The sequence below is a fragment of the Indicator indicator genome, chromosome 19 (assembly GCF_027791375.1).
Source record: "Indicator indicator isolate 239-I01 chromosome 19, UM_Iind_1.1, whole genome shotgun sequence".
Lineage (NCBI taxonomy): Eukaryota > Metazoa > Chordata > Aves > Piciformes > Indicatoridae > Indicator > Indicator indicator.
The window spans coordinates 2932604-2951563 of NC_072028.1; the positions used below are offsets into that span (position 1 = coordinate 2932604).

General features: G+C 37.1%; 1 protein-coding gene across 1 annotated transcript in view; it reads right to left on the bottom strand.

The window, feature by feature from the left end:
* The window catches only part of WWOX (WW domain containing oxidoreductase), a 508073-nt gene that overhangs the window by 403321 nt on the left and 85792 nt on the right, over positions 1-18960 (bottom strand). Inside the window, exon 6 of the mRNA XM_054389829.1 lies at positions 5498-5586. Within this exon, the coding sequence (XP_054245804.1) occupies positions 5498-5586 (89 nt within the window). The remainder of the gene's footprint in view (positions 1-5497; positions 5587-18960) is intronic.

Consider the following 18960-nt stretch of genomic DNA (forward strand, 5'->3'; position numbering starts at 1 on the left):
GAGACTAATGTTCCAAATAGAGAACCATAATTCATAACTGCTGTCTTTTCCATATTTCTACACACAGCATAAGTGAATAAACTGTTAGCATATGCCAATTCTTACCACAAAACAAAAAAAAATCCAGTTTTAAAGTACAGGAAAGTAAATGCAGTGAAAATCTACATGTGGAAGGCCAATAATTATGAATTGCTGCTACCAACTCAGAAAATTTCAAGTAGTAACTGTGGGCAAACATTATTTTATATATTTGAAGTAATTCAAGATGTTTCTGAATAATTTCACTTTTTTTCTTTCCTCAAACACTGAGAACATTAAATTGATGTCTTACTGTTTGGCTGAAGCTAACTTTAATTCAAATCAAGTGGCACTATGCATCACTCAGAACTAAACACACACATAAAATTCCATCTAGAACTTTATTGCTCACTTCTGCTTGCTAACAGTTGTGATCATGGAAGTGGTTTTGTGCTGAGGATCAAGTAAATGCCATGATGGTATGATTGCAAATATTGACAACAGGCAGCTATTTGGGAAATTCTAGAATCATGGAATTAGGTTTGGTGTTTACATTCTGTCTTGGTTTGTGCTGTTTTTTATAGAATTGTAGAATGGCTCAGGTTGGAAGCAATCTCAGAGATCATCCACTCCAATCTCCCTGCCTTGGGCAGGGACACCTCTCAACTAAACTCAGCTGCTCAAGGCCTCATCCAACCTGGCCTTGAACACCCCTAGGGAGGAGGCAGCCACAGTCACAACCTTCCTGGGCAGCCTATTCCAGAGTCTCATCACCTTTGTACTGAAGAACTTCTTCCTAGGATCCAGTCTAAGCCTACTCTCCCTCAGTTTCAAACCATTCCCCCTTGTCCTATTGCTAGACCCCTTCCAGCCTTCCTGTAAGATCCCTTCAGGTGTTGGAAGGCAGCTATAAGGTACCCTCCCACACAGTCTTCTGTTCTCGAGGCTGAACAACCCCAATTCCCACAGCCTATCCTCACAGCAGAACTGAAGCATGAGTGCTGTCCTCCAATTAAAGTATTTGGGTAAAATATGTCATGATTAAATTGGAAAACAGATACCAAAGTATCACAGCCACAAATCCATGCCCCTACACCAATATCAAATCCTACAGACCCTGTACTATCAAACTGTGATGCTGACTAAATTTAAATGCTACAGTCACAGGAGTGCAGTCATTTTGTCTATAAAGTGAATGAATACCAACCATAATTCCTCACATTGTGCCCACTCAATGAAGAGGAGATACAATTCAGTGTTTTTTTAGTTTCAGAAGCCTAATATGAAAGATTGGTTAGCCTGCCTCTTCCAACTCCACAAAAATCAGCTAATGCCAAATTCATCCTAGTCCAGAACATTATTAATAAACAGACCATTTATTTGATTTTCTGTTAACAGAGATATTCAATCAACTGCCTGAGCTGGAAACTAGCATCAGGGAAAGGTTAGATACAGATAAAAGCAGTAGCCTGAACAAATCTAGCCATTTAGGTGCACTGAGACCTCTTTTCTTACTCTCACATTAACCATAGCACTGTCTTCACATGGAAGGGAGGTAGAGATCATTCAGCCCTGGCAGAAATCTCCAGCAGGGCTGGAGATCAAATTAAAGAAGTCAAATTAAAAGATAGCCAGAAATCACAGTTTCAAAAATATTAAAAATCACATAAATAAGAGCATTGCATTTCAAACTACAAGAGAACCTAAAATGATTCACCATTAATGTAATCTAATGAACTGGATGTCTCTATAAAGAATTTGCTCTGTAACTCCTTCAGCCTTATCTTTTACCAAGCAAAACTTCTATTTTATACATAAGTCACGGTGTGTTCAGGCTGTGCTACAATGAAGTAAGAGGTAGATCAAACATTGAGCAGGAGCATTGTTTAATTCTGTCTTCTCCCACAGATGACTTTGGGAGATCCAACTAAGTTATCCTTAGAGTAAGTTTAGCTTACTCTGCCCACATAATGTCTGTAACTGTGGGAGCAAGTAAAACTGAAAAGCACTGTTCTGCTTCTGAGGAAAGTTTGCATTTTGCTGCAATCACAGCAATGCAGGATCTAAAATAATCTGCAAAACCCTTCTGCCCAAAACTCATTTGAAACTGCATGAATAAAAAAAGTCTTGGAAAGAGAAACAGCTGCATCAACTCAAGAGTATAGATAATGCAAACATTTTTTTTTTCTGTGGGGATAAGGGATTTTCTAGAATATATTTATAGGAATACAGCATAATTTACCAGTGTTTATATATCCTGAGCCCAAATTTTATCTGTGGACAAAGCTGCAACACCTAACAAATCCAAACAAGATTCCTGTCAAATCTCAGAAGCATGATAACTTGAAGATGAATCATCTAATTTTAACTTTCAAACAAGGAAGCTTTCTTAGCTCTTAAGAACTATTCCAACTTATATTATTCTTTTCAGAGTAAATTTTACCTCCTGTTTATTATTTATGTTTTTCTCAATACTCCCTCAGTTGTGTCATTTGTTTTCTCTATGCAAACTGGCCCCTGTTAAATTCAGGCTGAGCAGAGGGTGACATTTCTTCATTCTTCACTTAGTTTTCACAATCTCTCAGATTTTCAAGCACATTCAAGAAGGCTTTTTTTCCCTTTCTACAAGTTAGTTAATTAAGGCAGCAGATTTACAGTCTCAGCAACTTTCCCTCAGCTCCTTGCAATCCTACTAATGCCACCTTCCCAAGCTGCAACAGGGTTTGAGGTTTTAACTCATTGAAACTTTGAAATCCTTTTCCTGAAGTAGTTCCATTCTAGTTTTCCTATCTAGAAAGAGACCTGTGAAACACAGTCCTTGAGGACTCTTTTTCCTCTCAACCAGGGAAGAACAAGCTCCCAGGTTTTGATGTGATTAAGAGTACATTCTTACATCTGTTGACAAAAAAACAGTACCTAGAGCCATGAAGTGTTTCAAAGAAGCACAATTTCAAAAGACAAGCTACTAGATCAGGTGTCACCAAGACCAACAGATCCATAGAACACCAGAGTGTCTCAGAAAGCAGTAGTGGACCAGAGAAAGGAAACAGACAATGAAACTATCCACACCCAGAAGAGCTTAAGATGGTGAGCACTGAATACTGAAGGCCTCTTCACATAGCATGTTGTGAGAAATAAAAACACAGATCTTTATTAAAATTTCTCCTTCACACTTGGAATTTATTCTAATGTTTCTCCCAGAAAGCAAGATCTATACAACTCAGAACTCAAATGACAGCTTTGTTTAAAAACAAACACAAATACTTTATTTGCTTGTCCTGCTACTGTATTGTTCCTATGCCCATTAATAGGGCTTGTAGCTACCTCATGGGAACTGAAGAGTGCATCACAGCATGCCTTCTCCTACAGGTGTATGAAATCAGGGCCCTTTAAGAAAGTTAGGCTGCTGGCTAACAGATTTGCCAGTGTATAAAGAACAAGGCTCTGCCTGTCACTGAAGCCTGTAAGATTTCTTTCCAATCCTCTTAAAGCTCCTGATGCAAAGGAATCACTGATCTGACAAAAGCCTCTGGACGCTATGGCAAAGCAAATAAAGAAAGAGACAAAAGCAGTTAGTGTACATTAGGGCTGGAAAACACATAGTGCTACCATTGTAGTAATAGGATGCTTCTCACATAAATTGCTTTTCTGACCATATCCAGACATAGCTAAATTACACGAAATCAGAGCCAGGAAGACCTAGTAGGTCTTCCTGTCCATTCTCCTGCCAGTGCTGATGATTGTAAGATAAGTCTTCTGTATCTGTATCAGATAAAAGATCTAATGCTGTAGGCACTGTGTGGAGTCTGGTTTCCATCCAGGCTCAGACTTTAAACAAAATAAAACTGGGAATTTTGGTCAAAACCCCACAAGTCTCACAGCAGATACAGACCTTAGACTTTCCTATAATGCTTGGAATAGCCCTGCCAGGCAAAAATATATCTGAACACAGATCCAAGACAGAAATATCTGAAGGCAAGGCAGAGGCTATAAATGCTGCCTATTACTGCACATTTTTTTTCAAATAAACTGAGAGCCAAACATTAGTAAAACCTGCCCATCACTGGCAACATAGCTTCACTGACCTACAATGGTAAAACAATGTATGCCAACAATAGCAAACTAGGTTTCACTCATTCTGTATTTTTACTGATTCTGTATCCTCTCATTTTTAATGTTTCCTGATAAAATTTTATTTGAGTATGTTGACTTCTAAGGATTTATAAGAATGCATACCTAAAGGACTAGCTAGGATAACCATGATATGATCTGCAACACACAAATCAAGCTAAAAGTTGCACTTGGAAGAAGAGTAGTTTTAACTTTTCACTACATCACATAGTTTTTGTAGCATATTGGAACCATGAAGAAGCTAAATTCAAACACTCATTGTTCTTATATTATGAAACTGACTTAGTATTAAAGCAGCAATATTGCAAGCATTTGTCTTTCTATTTCAAGAAAGTTTTAATAAATGATATATAATAAGGAAATATTGTTGCAAGGATTTTTGGCAGTAAAGGAACTTGTGTTAGAAGTCAGTTTTGACAATTCTTTGAATCTAAAAGACCTATAAGGACTAAATGTCATCTGTCTATCCACGTGAGATTTAGCTTTGGCAGCATTTCAAAAGTGAAAAACTATTCTTTGTTATATATTTTTCCTATGACAATGTATTTTCAAAGCTGTCTAACAGGCCATATTCTCTTGAGAAGTACAGTAAGATGTACATGTGTTACAGAAATAAGTTTGAATGCTCACAACAATCAATGGGTCAAACTGGATAAAAACACTAAATGTGGAAATCATTGTCAAGAGCTGGCACTTAAAGATTTCAAATAATTTCTTCAATTCAGAGATTTATTGTTCTGCTAAAGCTAAATTAAACAAACCATTTGGAACCTAACCTAATTACCTCCATATAAATTTGTCAGTTGTTAACTGATGTCATTATCAGCCTCTCTTACCCACCCCCCCCCCACTTTTTTTTTTTTTTAATTTATTTTAAATTATGGATTCTTCCAGATACAGGCCTGGAAAAATGGAGCTTTCAGGCTCATAGGGCTATTTCATTTTAATATTTTAAAAATAAAGAGAGAGAGGGAAAGTTAGAAGAGGAAGTAAGACAAGAAGCACACTAATTGCCCATCCCTGACCTCTTCCAAACCACTGCAAAACTGATAAAAGTTGTTTGAATTGTTTTTGAGGCAGTTCGCTTTGGGCCTTTTTTTCAACAGCCACAGGGGTATCAATGCTCACTTTAAAACTGGGGCTACACATGGAATAATAAGAGATCTGTAATTATTTCTTTTTTTAAGACTAAAACAAATGATCTTGAATTCATATTAAAAAAAAAATCCTGAGAAAAGATTATTCACTAGCTGTAGTTGCTGATCAGTCCAACCATGGTGAACTCAGCCAACTGTGCTCAGCTGATAAAGACATTAAAATAACAAGAAATTATTTTCTGAGTACTTACACATTCTTGGATTTGAATGCTTCAGCAAAGTGCTGCACACTCTGAAGTGAAGCAAGGTCTAAGGTCATTGCTTCTACCTTGGCTTTATGCTGGAACAAGAGAAAATATGAAAAAGGAAAAAAAAGATAAATAACAGCAAGTTTAGTTCACAGTATCACGTTACACTAAGCATGTTATGAAACTTGTCTGATTCCCTTGTTTAACATTACAACCCCAAAGTGAACACAAATCATCAAAAAGAATGGAGGGCTACAACGCTTAGTGCCAAAAGTAGCATTGCAATTTTGTGGTTCTGCTAAAAACATACACTCTGTTCCACATAGCTTCATATAGTACAATCAATCCACACAAGGTGGTGTTAAGGTTAATATGGTGTCTTTTTTCTTCCATTTTGCTGGTGAAACTTATGTAACTCGGGAATAAAAAGTGGAGTAAGCATTATGCTTAATGCAGGCCATTTTTTACATACCACACCAACAGAAAAATACTCAGTAGATACTCTATAAAAAACAGCTAAATTCAAACTTGCAGACACTAATCCAAAACAATCTGTCTTGCACGGACAGTATAAAATAAGTACAGAAAACAACTGAGCAGCCTACACAGTTTTTCAAACAGTGAGAGTTTTCCAGTGCATAATATCCCCTAAAGAAATAGTGGATGTAGTTAAAACCAACTTTTCACCCAAAAGGACTTCAGTCCCACAAAATGACAGGCTAATCTGAAGGTGTTTACCTTGGGCACCAGCAAAACAACTCTGCAATATTTTCAGCTTTAAGATCCCTGTTCCTATATCTTTTGAAACATTTACATTCCACATCTCAGAACAAAATGAACCAAACATCTGGTTTCGTTGCAACTGCTAAAATGAAAGTCATCACACAATCAAGTGGACTGGGGTTCTTTTAAGCCACAGTTCTGAACAAGCTTTCCATTGACTGCAGCTGTGTGTCTGTGCTGCAGCATCCAACTATTGTCTTTAGCTCTTCCACAAACACTATGATCACCTGCAAAATACCAATGGTCCAAATGTGTGAGTCACACAGGTCTCCTAAGGAATTATGAACTTGTGTATTTGTGCTCACCCTCACTTCTGGACTCACTGCTGCCCAACACCACATGAACTCACTGGTACAGAAAAGGAAGCTAGCAAAAACCCAAATACAAACATGTCACCTTTCAGTCCACTTTGTTTTGCTTATTCAACAACAACAACAACAACAAAATTAGTGGGACACTTCATGTAATTCCAATATGCTACCTACACCTATGTATAAGGGTCATGGTTCAGACCTGAAGTTAGCACTGCCAAAAGAAAGAGTAAGAAATAGGTGGAGTAGATACAGTGCTACCATGCAGTATTTGAGTGGAGAGATGATAGGAGCTTTGCACCATGGTGCAACAGGGCATTTACTGTGATTGCAAGGTTATACAGTGAGCATTTCTGGAGGAGCAAGAAGAAAGCAACATGCACACAATTGTAAAAGGAAGCCAAGAAGACTACTCCCATTGTCTCCCAAGTTCAAGCAATTCATCTGCTCTCTGTGTTTCATTATATTTGGTACTTTTCTCCCTACATCTGTTTTCTATTTTGCCAGCATCCATTTTGCCCACTGCAATTACCTTACAGGTTCGGCTTAAACAGAATGTCACTCAAATTCCTTTTTCCACTCAGATTTATCAGGATAGCAAAATAAATACAACCAAAACTTCGATAGGTTCAGCTCCCATAGGAAGTATCAACTGATGGAGTTTCAAAACGCTAAACCAGACTTTTTTATCAGTTTTTTCACCTTCACAAGATGCACATCATTCTGGAATTCATTTTGCCCCACTGGGTAAATATTTTCTTCTGTTTGATGGCCAGAGACTTGAGAAAGACTTGTTGCCTTGCATTATGCAGTAGAGCTCCATAACAACTTTTCTTCAGCTTTGCAGTTCAAAGCTGTTTCCTTAATAGAGAAGCAGTGTGCACAGTTGGGTTTATTTTGCTTCTGCTTTCCTCAGTTGAAACATTTCCCTGTCTCTCCCAAGTGTAAAAGGACAACAATGCTACAAATACAGGGATATGAAGGGAGTAGAAAAAAAAATCATCAAGTAGTTCAACAGACTGTACCACAAACTGTTAGCTACTGTCCTCTCGGGGACACAGATTCAAGTCCTTATGATTATACTCTGCTGTTCCTCTTGGCTCCTGCTACTAGTTCCACAAACAGAAGAGTGGTGTCTGTGTATTTCAAGTCCAAAAGAAAAGTATGCTGCCTCCAAACTACTTTAAGAAATAAAAAGAGACTAGGATTGACCTGGATCTGTGGATTAATATATTGAAAATTTAAAAGTCAAAGTTTAAAAATCATAAATAAATTATGGAAAGTGATAAATGGCTGACTGTCAGATAGCAAATGCAAGCTATAATTATGTTTCTTCTGCACCAGTTCCACCAATGTTGTGAAACCATCTTCCTATTCATACTCCATTTTATTCAGCGAGTAAGATTATTTATTTCAAAAAAATTAACACTACTTCACCTTTCCTTCTTTTAGCTTTGCTACACAGAAAAGGTGTTACAAAAAAAGACAACATTTGCTAAAGAAATTTGTTAAAGAAATTCAGGAATCTAAGATTACCTGAAAAATGAAGAAGGAAACAACCCATAGGGTTAGTAAATTTTGCAACTGAATAAAACAACAAAAGCAAATGGCATTTTTTATTATTTTCCCCTCAACTTTCCCCTGCTTTTCCATTCTTAAAGCCTGATGGTAGAAGTTTATATTTCCTTCACAGATACACAAGGTACATACAGACCACAGAGACACACATTTGTTGTTTTCCTCCTAAGAGAAACTGGAACAGGTGACATCCAAAGCACTCAGATCAGAACCTGCCACTTCAGCTTCTCAAGGCTTGCAAAAACCAGTAACTGAGAAGGAAACAGTTTGCATACCTTGAGCTTAGGCAAGTTCCCCAACTTTTCTGTTTCAAATTCTCCCTTGCCAACTGAGATTCAAGCACCTCTCACTCCACAGAGCTATTTTGTAGGCCATCAATTCCTGCTACAGCTTGAGAATGTGACACGCTAGCCCCTTTAGTATCAAATTATTTTCATTCCAAATTTTCCCACCCTCACTTCTATGTCACAATTGCTGTTAAAAATGCCATGAACAAGGCAATACACTTGTATGGTATGTTCTCAATAATGTAATATCCCCAATCAACCACAAGTAGGTTTTTAGTTTGTTTTTTCACAGTAACTCAGTATTACCTTTGTTATGTTTTCCCTCCTTCTCTATAACTTCAATAAGATAGCACATATTACGGTGTTTTCAGAAGAAAACATGTTTTGTTTTTGAACAAAAATTGAAATAAACAAAAGAAAACCAACAATAACAACAACAAAAAAGAACAACTAAACCAACCAAAAAAAAAAAAAACCATACACTTTTGCTAAAAGGCCTTGAAACTGTAATTGTAATCCACAGTCAAAAGTGATTGTTAATGGTATGCTGCAAATCCTGATCTAATGTGTCATAATTGTATTATGCTGATGTCTCTCACCATTTCACTTCACATACTTTCAGCACTGAATTATGCCTCATTTTATGTTGTGCAATCTTAAATGGGACTTGTCACTTTCCCAAATACAGAAGACAGTCTTAAAGCTGACATTGGAAACTCAACACACTAGGGTATAAAACCCCAACGTTTTTAAAATTAAATCCACAAATGATATTTATGTTCCCTCTACTGCTTCATTTTCAATTACACTTTATAAGGAGAAACTAAAAACCATAATGAGTGCAAAATAAAGAGCTCATTGATAAATCACAGGATCATTACTAGTCAGTGCTATTGGGAGTACGTGAAAAACGAGCTGGTCCCCTTGCTACAGATCTTTGAGACAAGGCTCAGACCAGCTTTGCAGAATGGCTAAAAGGAGAACAGGTACAAGAGGTGGAGAGGTTTCTGCTGTCCACTGACAGAGATTACAGATCAGCCTCGAAGATCAGCATCCAGAGCTGGACCATGCCCACAGCATGTTGGCAGAGCAGCAGTGCTCAGAAGGTTTTATAAGACACCAGGCTTGATGGTAACATGTGGGAGATGCTGATCTGGCAGGGAGAAAAGGGTTCTAGGACAAGAATTATCAGGGCTCATTGATGGAGCTTTAAATTAGATTTGTAGAGGGATGGGGTTGTAGCTGGGTTTGCAGCTGTGGAGAATTGTTCCAGTAGTTACTGCTTGAAAGAGTCCAGCGCAGAGCCACAAAGATGGTGAAGACAGAGGAACATCTCCCTTCTGAGGAAAGGCTGAGGAAGTTGGGGCTCTTTAGCTTGGAGGAGACTGAGGAGTGACCTCATTCATATTTGTAAAGATGTGAAAGACGAATGGCAGGATGACAGGGCCAGGCTCTGCTCAGTGATGTCCAATGATAGGACAAGGAGCAATGGGTGCAAGCTGGAGCAGAGGAAGTTCCATGTAAGCATATGGAAAAACATTTTCACTGTCAGGGTGACAGAGCTCTGGAACAGGCTGCCCAGAGGGGTTGTGGAGCCTCCATCTCTGGAGACACTCCAAGCCTGCCTGGATGCATTTCTGTGTGACCTACTCTAGGTGATCCTGCTCTGGCAAGGGAGTTGGACTGGATGACCTTTCGAGGCCCCTTCCAACCCCTAAGATTCTATGATTCTGTGTGATTCTGTTACCTTGTGCAAACAAGTCAGCTAGAACCAACTGAAAAAGTGCTTTTGGGATGGAGCACACTTGTATTCACTGAAACAGTGCTTTTTGTATTCCAAGTCCAAAGAGCAGTTCAAGGCATCGACATCCTCTCTTCGAAGAAACAGCTGAAGGTGGATCATTCTCTGGTTCCTAACAAGTCCTCTTCTAAACAAAGAGAATAACATTTTGAAAGGTGCACAGAAAAAAACTTTATGTTTTACTTCACCATTTTATGCCCAGTTCTAACAGCATTTTATCAACATCTCCAGGTAAATTTCATTACTCTAAAAACCATTAGCAAACAGTTTGTTTAGTTTTGTATGTAAGCTGTACTTACAGTTTTACTGTAGTAAAAATATTAAAAATGCTTAAGTGCAATTGGTTCTGTTTTGCACTCATGCTAGAAAAATGCTTATTGAGCCAGAAACTAACAAGAAAGTGAAAACATCCAGAAAGCAAGCAATTTCACTATATGCAATGTATTCACTTTACAGCTTAAAAACTGTTTAGAAATGAACACTGCTTGGTAGAGTAGTTTGGCAGTAAACATGATTGTGCATTTGTGTCTTGGTATTGAAGAAGGAGCCTTTTTTCATAGTGAATTTTTCATTCAAATGTAAGTGATGATTTATGTTAAATATAGGTAAAGCATAGCTACATTTTCCTGAAGGATTGCAAGGAAGTGAAGAGCAGTACAATAAGTTGAAGCATAAAAGCTTTCTCTGTCATAATATTTATTATAATGGCATATAAAATAGCTGAAATAAATAATAGATGACTAAAAGTAAATTCATATGATAAAGAATCTTTCAGCAGACACCATTACTTCTGACTGCTCCAGTTTCATACAGAGTTGAAGAGTCTTAATAAATATGCTGTAGCCCCTGTCTTTTATGTAAGTACAAGTCACTTTGTAAGGGCCTATTTGAAATGTATCATAGTGGACACTGGATAATTCACTGGATAATTCTGCTTTCAAAAAGTACCATGTATATATCTTGGATATTTAAAGGTCCTTAGCTCAAAACTGAACAGAAAGCACAACAAAAAATCTGATTTTGAGGAACTGAAAATAAAGAAGAATCTTGGTGATCGCATCTTGAAATGCAAATAGTTCTGGTGTACAGTGTGAGCAACAGCAAGTCTTCAGAAAAACAAGAATTTGGCATTAAGAATGATGAAAAGTCTGTAGATTTATCTTAAAATAGGTAAACAAAGAACCAAAACTAAGCATGACAAGCAATGCCCATACAAAGCCACAAAGTAGAGGATGTTTTAGAAGCACATCTGACAATCTGACACATAACTTATGACAGTCAAGAGCCAGTGCCATGCACTATTTATGGAGGCACCTAATAGGGAAAAAGGCTTTCACTCAGGATTAGGACTGCAAGTGTTATTATCCCTAATGTAGGCAACATTTGGCACTTCATGCAAAAGTGTATTTATGTAAAGCCAGCCTCATCTTGTTGCGCACTTTGAGTGCTGTGCAGATACTTCTCCCGGAACTGATTGGAGCAGACGAATTAGATTGCTTTAAAAGTGATCCAACATACATGCATCCAGAAATGCATCCAGGTGGGCTTTGAATGTCTCCAGAGAAGGAGACTCCACAACCTCACTGGGCAGCCTATTCCAGTGCTCTGTCACCCTGAGAGTGAAAAACTTTTTCCTTATGCTTACAGAATCACAGAAACATTCAGGTTGGAAAAGAAACTCCTATGCTCCAGCTTGCACCCATTTCCCCTTGTCCTACCACTGGACATCACTGAGAAGAGCCTGGTGGAACATTTTTGCACTATTTTTTCTAGGTTTTTTCCCCCCATGCTCCCCAGTATCAGCAATTTCTTTCAAATTTTCACTACCTTCATTCAAGAGAAGAAAATACATTACACAAACCAGTTTCCTAAATATCAAATATTTTAATATCCCATTGGTGATGTACAAGGGAATTGCTGGAACTAATTGTCAGATATAAAGTATTTTCTTCCATTAGAAAGAAAATTTATTTAGTAATATTTGGTTTCACTCTTTCCCAACATATTTTTTTTACCTGTTTTTTGGTTGTAATCTAGTGGTGTAAATTTTTCCACTATTCATCTTGCTCAGTCCTGTCAAACTTGTTTTCAGGCTGTGTGTGACCCCTCCCCAAGTCTGATTTTGTAAAGCCTGATTCTTTCTGCTTGAGTAAGTAGATCTTCTTGTTCTTCATAAAAACAGAATTCCTGCAGGGATTGCCTTCTTTCAAGTCAAATGTACAGCATCTAATGGGTCAGTATAACTCTGCAAATTGCTTGGATTACTGATAATCCTTGGACCTTTCGTCATAAAATATGAATATGAATAAAAATAAATAATAATATTTTTTTTATTATTTATATTGTCATTATTTTCCTCCTTGCCTCTATCCCTTCTCCACAGTATTTATGGCTGCTTGGCAGAGAACAATGTTTATCTTTTTGGCATCATTACAATTTACAGCAGTAAGAGGCCTTTTCAGAGAAATCTGAAGCCCTCTAGCTACGGTAGGATTGCACTGTAAATCAGTGTCTTGAAATTGCAGTGGCAGCTCCCCACACATGGTAGTCTAGAACAAACACCTGAATGGTTGAGCTCAAAAGCACAGAAGTCTGGATCCTCCTTTAGCTACAGATTTAGTATAAGGGCAACAAATGAGCCACTGAAAATTCTGAAGATGAGAGATGTAGAAGAGTGATAAAGAAGACCTGGTATGAAGGAGTTCAGTTTTGGAGGATGCCATACACCACCTTGGCATTTAGTCCTCACATTTAAACAAATCACTATTCTTTGCAATATTTTCCTGTCTTCCAAATCCTTAATTTACCTATAATTTAGGATCTATATCACAAATACAACATCGTGACTAAAATCTCTAGGTATACTTTGTCTATTCAGCTTGGACATGAAAGGACTTTCTTGGCCATGCAGCAGTCATTTTAAATTTCCCAATACTTTCAAAACTGTATCTCTTTCTATTAGTAAATGTCTATACACAAAAATAAATGTAAAACAGGCTTATTAATTTCTTTGTGGCTGCTTCTTTTCTAAGATTTTTTTTTTAATAAATCCACTGTAATAAATAGCACAGCAATAAGTGATGTTATTTCACAGTTAAGTCCTAGATCAATACCTCTGTAAATCTGGCTTTTTTATCTTCTGAAGGTAATTATAAAGGGGAAAGGAAAAACATCTGCATTTCTTTCTGAAATTAGTATCTTCAGAGGAATAAACTATGCCACAGCAATCCTAAATCATGCTTAAAAAGAGTAGGAGAAGTCAGTCTCATGAGGACATTTTAAAAATTATTTATTCCTTAACCAGAGAGTACAAAAACATACACACAAAAATTACTAGACTATCACTTCAGAATACTTCAATTTGTAGTCTCCAAATGTCCCTGATTTTTCCTGGATGCACATGGTTCCATTGCAGGCAGTACACATCTGCTTCAATAACAAAAAATTACATGCATTTAAAAAAATAAAAGAGAAAGAAAATCTTCTGTAGGTTTTGGCAATGGGTATTTGTTTAGCTCTTAAAGTACATGAACTGTGGGTATTTACTTGGGAGCTTACATTTAGCTGGATTTTTTTTTTTTCTTTCCCTGGATATAGATCACTTCTTTCTGTCTCCAAACACCCATTCCTATAAAGCTCATTTGAATTTATCTTGGGGAATCTCAGATAATCTCGGCAATATATTACATGTATATGGTTTACTATTCTAATAAACATATCTTTGTGTTTACAGAATAATCAAGGGAGCCTGGGAACATGCAACAGTATCTCAACTGTGAAGAGCCTCCTATTCAAATGCTTTCAATTCTTTTCATTCTGCAAGATTTGAAGTGATAGCAGAATATATTTTCAAAAACAGCAACAAAGCAAGCAGCATTGGGACAATTTAGAAGCTACAGACTTTGTCTCTTTCTCAAATTTGGAGTTTTTAAGATTAAATAAAGCCAGTTTATGAGTTGGTGAGAAATATGCAATATAGGAGGCAAATAGGGTAACGGATTTGTTGGAAATGGCAGAGGCTGGAGGGAAAAACAGTACTTCTAAACAGACTAACCCAATAATACACTCATTGCAATACAATATTATCATTGGCAGTTATCCCTAAAACTGAAGATGTACAGCTACACACACACCAACGTATAAAACCTACAGCCAGGATTTCACACACAGTTTTTACACACCAGGGAAAAGTTTGCATCCCTACTACAGCTGACATACAAGACGAGAAAAGCACGATGGTCAAAAGGGCAACAATGTTTAAGTAAATAGAAAATGAACCCTTTTTCCCTGTTCTCTCATGATCCATAATCATAAGCTATGTTGTTGCCTGAAAGTGCAGACATGCACTGTGCAGTGCATTAATCCTTCAAACACTAACAGATGCTGGCAGGGATTTAGGCTGGAATGTATTTACAAAGTGACAAATTATGTTCCGTATTATACCGAGAGAGAAAGAGCACCCACAAATAGGCTGATAAATGTCAGCTGCAGTCACGACAAACGGTTTATTTTTATTATACTGTAACCACAAATGTTTTTGTGCAGGGAGGCCCAAAGATTTATTTGTTGCAGGAAAAAAACAAGATTATATATGACACAAAGTAATAACTGTGAGATCACTGATGCTCTGGGCAGCTTGCCCTCCTGGAAGCTATGTTCAGATTGAAAAATGCTGCTTAAAAATGGTATGTGATATGACACAAAACAAATAGTTCATAAATCTGCATTGAAACAACAATAACTAATAATTAAAGACAGTCTTAGGACATTGCTTATAGGAGTTACAAGGAAAGCACACTATTTCCTGTAGTGGAATGTTCAAAATGAACTAAGAATATTAAAATAAATCTTCTGAAATTGTTTTAGATTAAAAACAAAGTGCTATAATTGCTGGATGGAAGCAACACAGATTTTAGAAGTGCTGCATGAACATTTAGTGCAGCACAATTAATTGGCAGCATAGTGACGTCTGCAGGTTTAAAAATGCATTGCAGCTGGTATGAAGAACATCAAAAGTTGCCCATAGATTTCAGGTACAGTTCTCTCCCCCAACTCTTATTACTAGGAAAATACAAATATCAATATTGTTTAAATCACCTTTTTAATCATTAGTAATTTTAGGATGCTTAGCAGAAGTACAAATAAATATACAAGACAAAGAAAGACACTGAAGTGAATAATTAGCTATAGAAAGCATTTTAATTGGCAGTTCATGGCTGTGATCTCCTAGCTTTAAACAACATAATGTAGCTAGCTTGCAGAATATACACATATACAAATTGTTTCTACAATGGCTCACATTCCCTAGCTAAAAGAGACATTGAGACATGTTGTTATGTATGTAATTTTAGAAAGTAAAATAAAAGGACGGAATCACATTAGCAAAGATTTCTTGCACAAAGAAGGGTTGGCAGGATCAGGTTCTTAACAGACACTCCATGCACACAATATAGACTTGAAGAAGAATATTAAGTCTTTCTGCATGCACTAGAAAATAGCAGGTGCATCTGAACAGTACTAGAATATGGAAACCTGCCATTATGCCACCTCATTTGTGATCACAAAAGGAAGAAGTTTTCCTGTACCTTCTTTTTGGGTGACAAAGGAAATCTGAACAAAATAAACACAAAGGCTGGAGTTCAGATTCTGCACCACTGTGGCCCTTTTTGGGAATCATTTTGTTCTGTTTGTAATCAGCAATATAGATATAAACCCAAACAAATAAGCAAAAACATAATTCCAGAGTTGCCAAAAAAAATAAAAAAGAGAGAGTGAGATCAAAGTCTACATTGTGTATTTTACAGCTGCATAAAGCTGATGGTATTCAGACACAGACAGGAGAGGTCATGATGTTATGTCTCATAGTCCTAGCAATTAAAAAAGTTTAAAATTGCTTTAGTGCAAATATGAAAGAAGCCTAAAGCCAAGTGTCTTATTTTAAAGCAGCATCAACGGGAAAAGTTCTGAAATTTTCCTTTACCAAACAAACATGAATTTTCTGATAACATTTTGATCTCCAGATAACAGAAGTACTCCAGAAAATAATTGTTTCATGCAGCAATGTAGCAGGAGACTTGACAGTCATCTCTCACTATAGTTCCTATAATACTTCTTTCCCAAATCAAACTTGCCAATGAACAACGATAGAACATGCCTTAAAAATTCTTTTCTTGCAAGTATTTGTACATACAGGATCACAGGATGTTAGGGGTTGGAAGGGACCTCTGGAGGTCTTCAAGTCCAACCCCCCTGCCAGAGCAGGAGCATAGAATCTAGTGTAGGTTACACAGGAACGCATCCAGACAGGGCTGGAAAGTCTCCAGAGAAGGAGACTCCACAACTTCTCTAGGGAGCCTGTTCCAGTGCTCTGTCACCCTTACAGTAAAGAAGTTCTTCCTCAAGTTGAGGTGGAACTTCATGTGCTGACATCCATTGCCCCTTGTCCTATCACAGGGCACAAGTGAGAAGAGGCTGTCTCTTCCTTCCTGACATGCAGCCCTCATCTTACCTACATTTATACATGTATATACATACAAAATACATGCATACATACAAAACATATGTCTGTCTATATGTACAAAATACATATACACATACAAATCAAGGAAGTGCTGCCTCTGCAGCAAGCAAAGCATAATAACTTACTTTAAATATCTGCCTGAAGAATAGTGTGCACGATTGATCTAAAAGCCTTATAGTAGGAGGGAGGGGGAAATAAGGAAGGAAAAAACATCCATGACTGCCCTTCCCCTTCATAAAAGAAGCAAAACCAAAGACAAATAACTGAGCATGAAGAGAAGCCACAGGCTAAGTTTGTGAGTAACACACTCTCTACTGGACAGAAAAACTTTCTAGGTGCCTTTTGCATTCCTGTAACCACAAGTGTTAGTGACATGTTTTAATGAACTCATTCATTTATTAAACAGATTTTAGCAGATAGAGTTACATAGCTAAATAACTGGTACATATTTTACCTTAAAATTTGGGGGTTTAAGCAAGTAGCTTAAAGGTAAATTCTAGCTGTACCACCAGAACACCTGAAAAAATAGCAGCTCCTGTATGTCCTACCCATATGCCACATGCAAAAATGTAAAACATATCCCAAAAAAAATGAAAATGAAAATTTCCAAGCAGATGTTTATAAACAGAAGGTAACGGATAAAAACCCAAACACAAAGCTGCATTATGTTACATGATTCACTGATGAACTCATTGGAACTACAGCAAAAAGCCCTTCTGGAAAACTTCCAGAAATTAAAAGGTGCAAACAAGCTGCCTAATACCCTTGCGTAGACTGAATTCTTATGAAGAAAATAAAGTTTATTGTCTGGAAACAGAGAAAGCATGAGGAAAGCACTAAAGCAATGGAGGTGAACAATTAGACAGATGTTCACTTAAGGAAATAAAGAGAACAGAAGAAGCCATCACTGAGGAATTTTACGAGAATACTGACAACTCTGCACCTCATCAAGGGCACTGGTAAAGTTAAAGCCACTGAAGCCATTTCTGCTCAACTCCACTATAACTGCTGACCTTGCAAAAGTCTGCATTTAGCAAATGTGGCTTAGGAAAATGGCATTATACTTTTCACTTGACTATTTTTTCCCAAACTCATCTGTATACTGCAAACGTATATTTCAAGAAAATTAATTTCATTTCCTTGTGTAATATTACATACACTCAGAACTTTTTTTCTAACTATGCTCGGGTGTGATGAAAACCTATGTTCTTAAAAAGCTTTTGTCATTTAAGTACAATTAAATACCGTCAGTTGGGTCTGATCTTAACGATCTTCACAGAAGTGTATATGTGAATAGGTGGAGTGGCTTTTGCTTAACGATTATAAATGTTTCTAAAGTAGTAAGGAGTTTGCATAAGACACAGTATGGAAATCTGGAAATGTTTTAGAATATATAATTTTTGGCATTTACTACTGAAAGAACAATAGAGAAAAAAAGCATATTTTGGTGATAAAAGCATATTTTTGTCTTGTAGAGTAAAAATATATGGACATACATGCAGGTGAAAGGAGAAGGAATTAATAATAAGAGGTAAGATTTTTCTGGCAAGGACAGAAGTCTTACTTATCAGCGCTTATGCCAGCTGAGGTACAAATGTAATTTGTTCCACAAAGATATCTCTTCATAACACCATTTCAAAACTCTGTTTGGTATATGATAATACTTCCAGATTTTCAAAAAAAAAAAAACAATATAAAACCCCAAGCTTATCCTCCAAGTCTCAAGTGCATTACTGATCTCTCCTTCTCTTTTATCTACTCATGTGTTTTCAAAAGGTACTTGTGAAAGCAATCATAAACTGCAGCTCAGTGCCACCAACACAACTATCATCACTTTCTTGTATGCAGTGGGCCACTTCCCACAGCATCCATCACCTCTTTCTGAATTGTAAATAGAAACATGATACTCATCACCTTAGTCACACAGGACAGGGTACACAAATATTGGAAGTGAACTCTCCCGTTATCCAACTGCCAGACAGCTCCCACCAGCATTGGAAACTGGACAGATCAAATCTGTTCTGTAATATCATCAGCATAAATTATTTGGGTATCAGGTTGTAGAGATAGGGAGCAAGTACTAATTAAAAGCTAAGTCCTTATCTAAATGCTACTTGTACACAAAGGAAAACTAATCCTGTGAAGAAGATTTTTCTAACATAGGGCTGGTCGTTAAAGGCACCAGA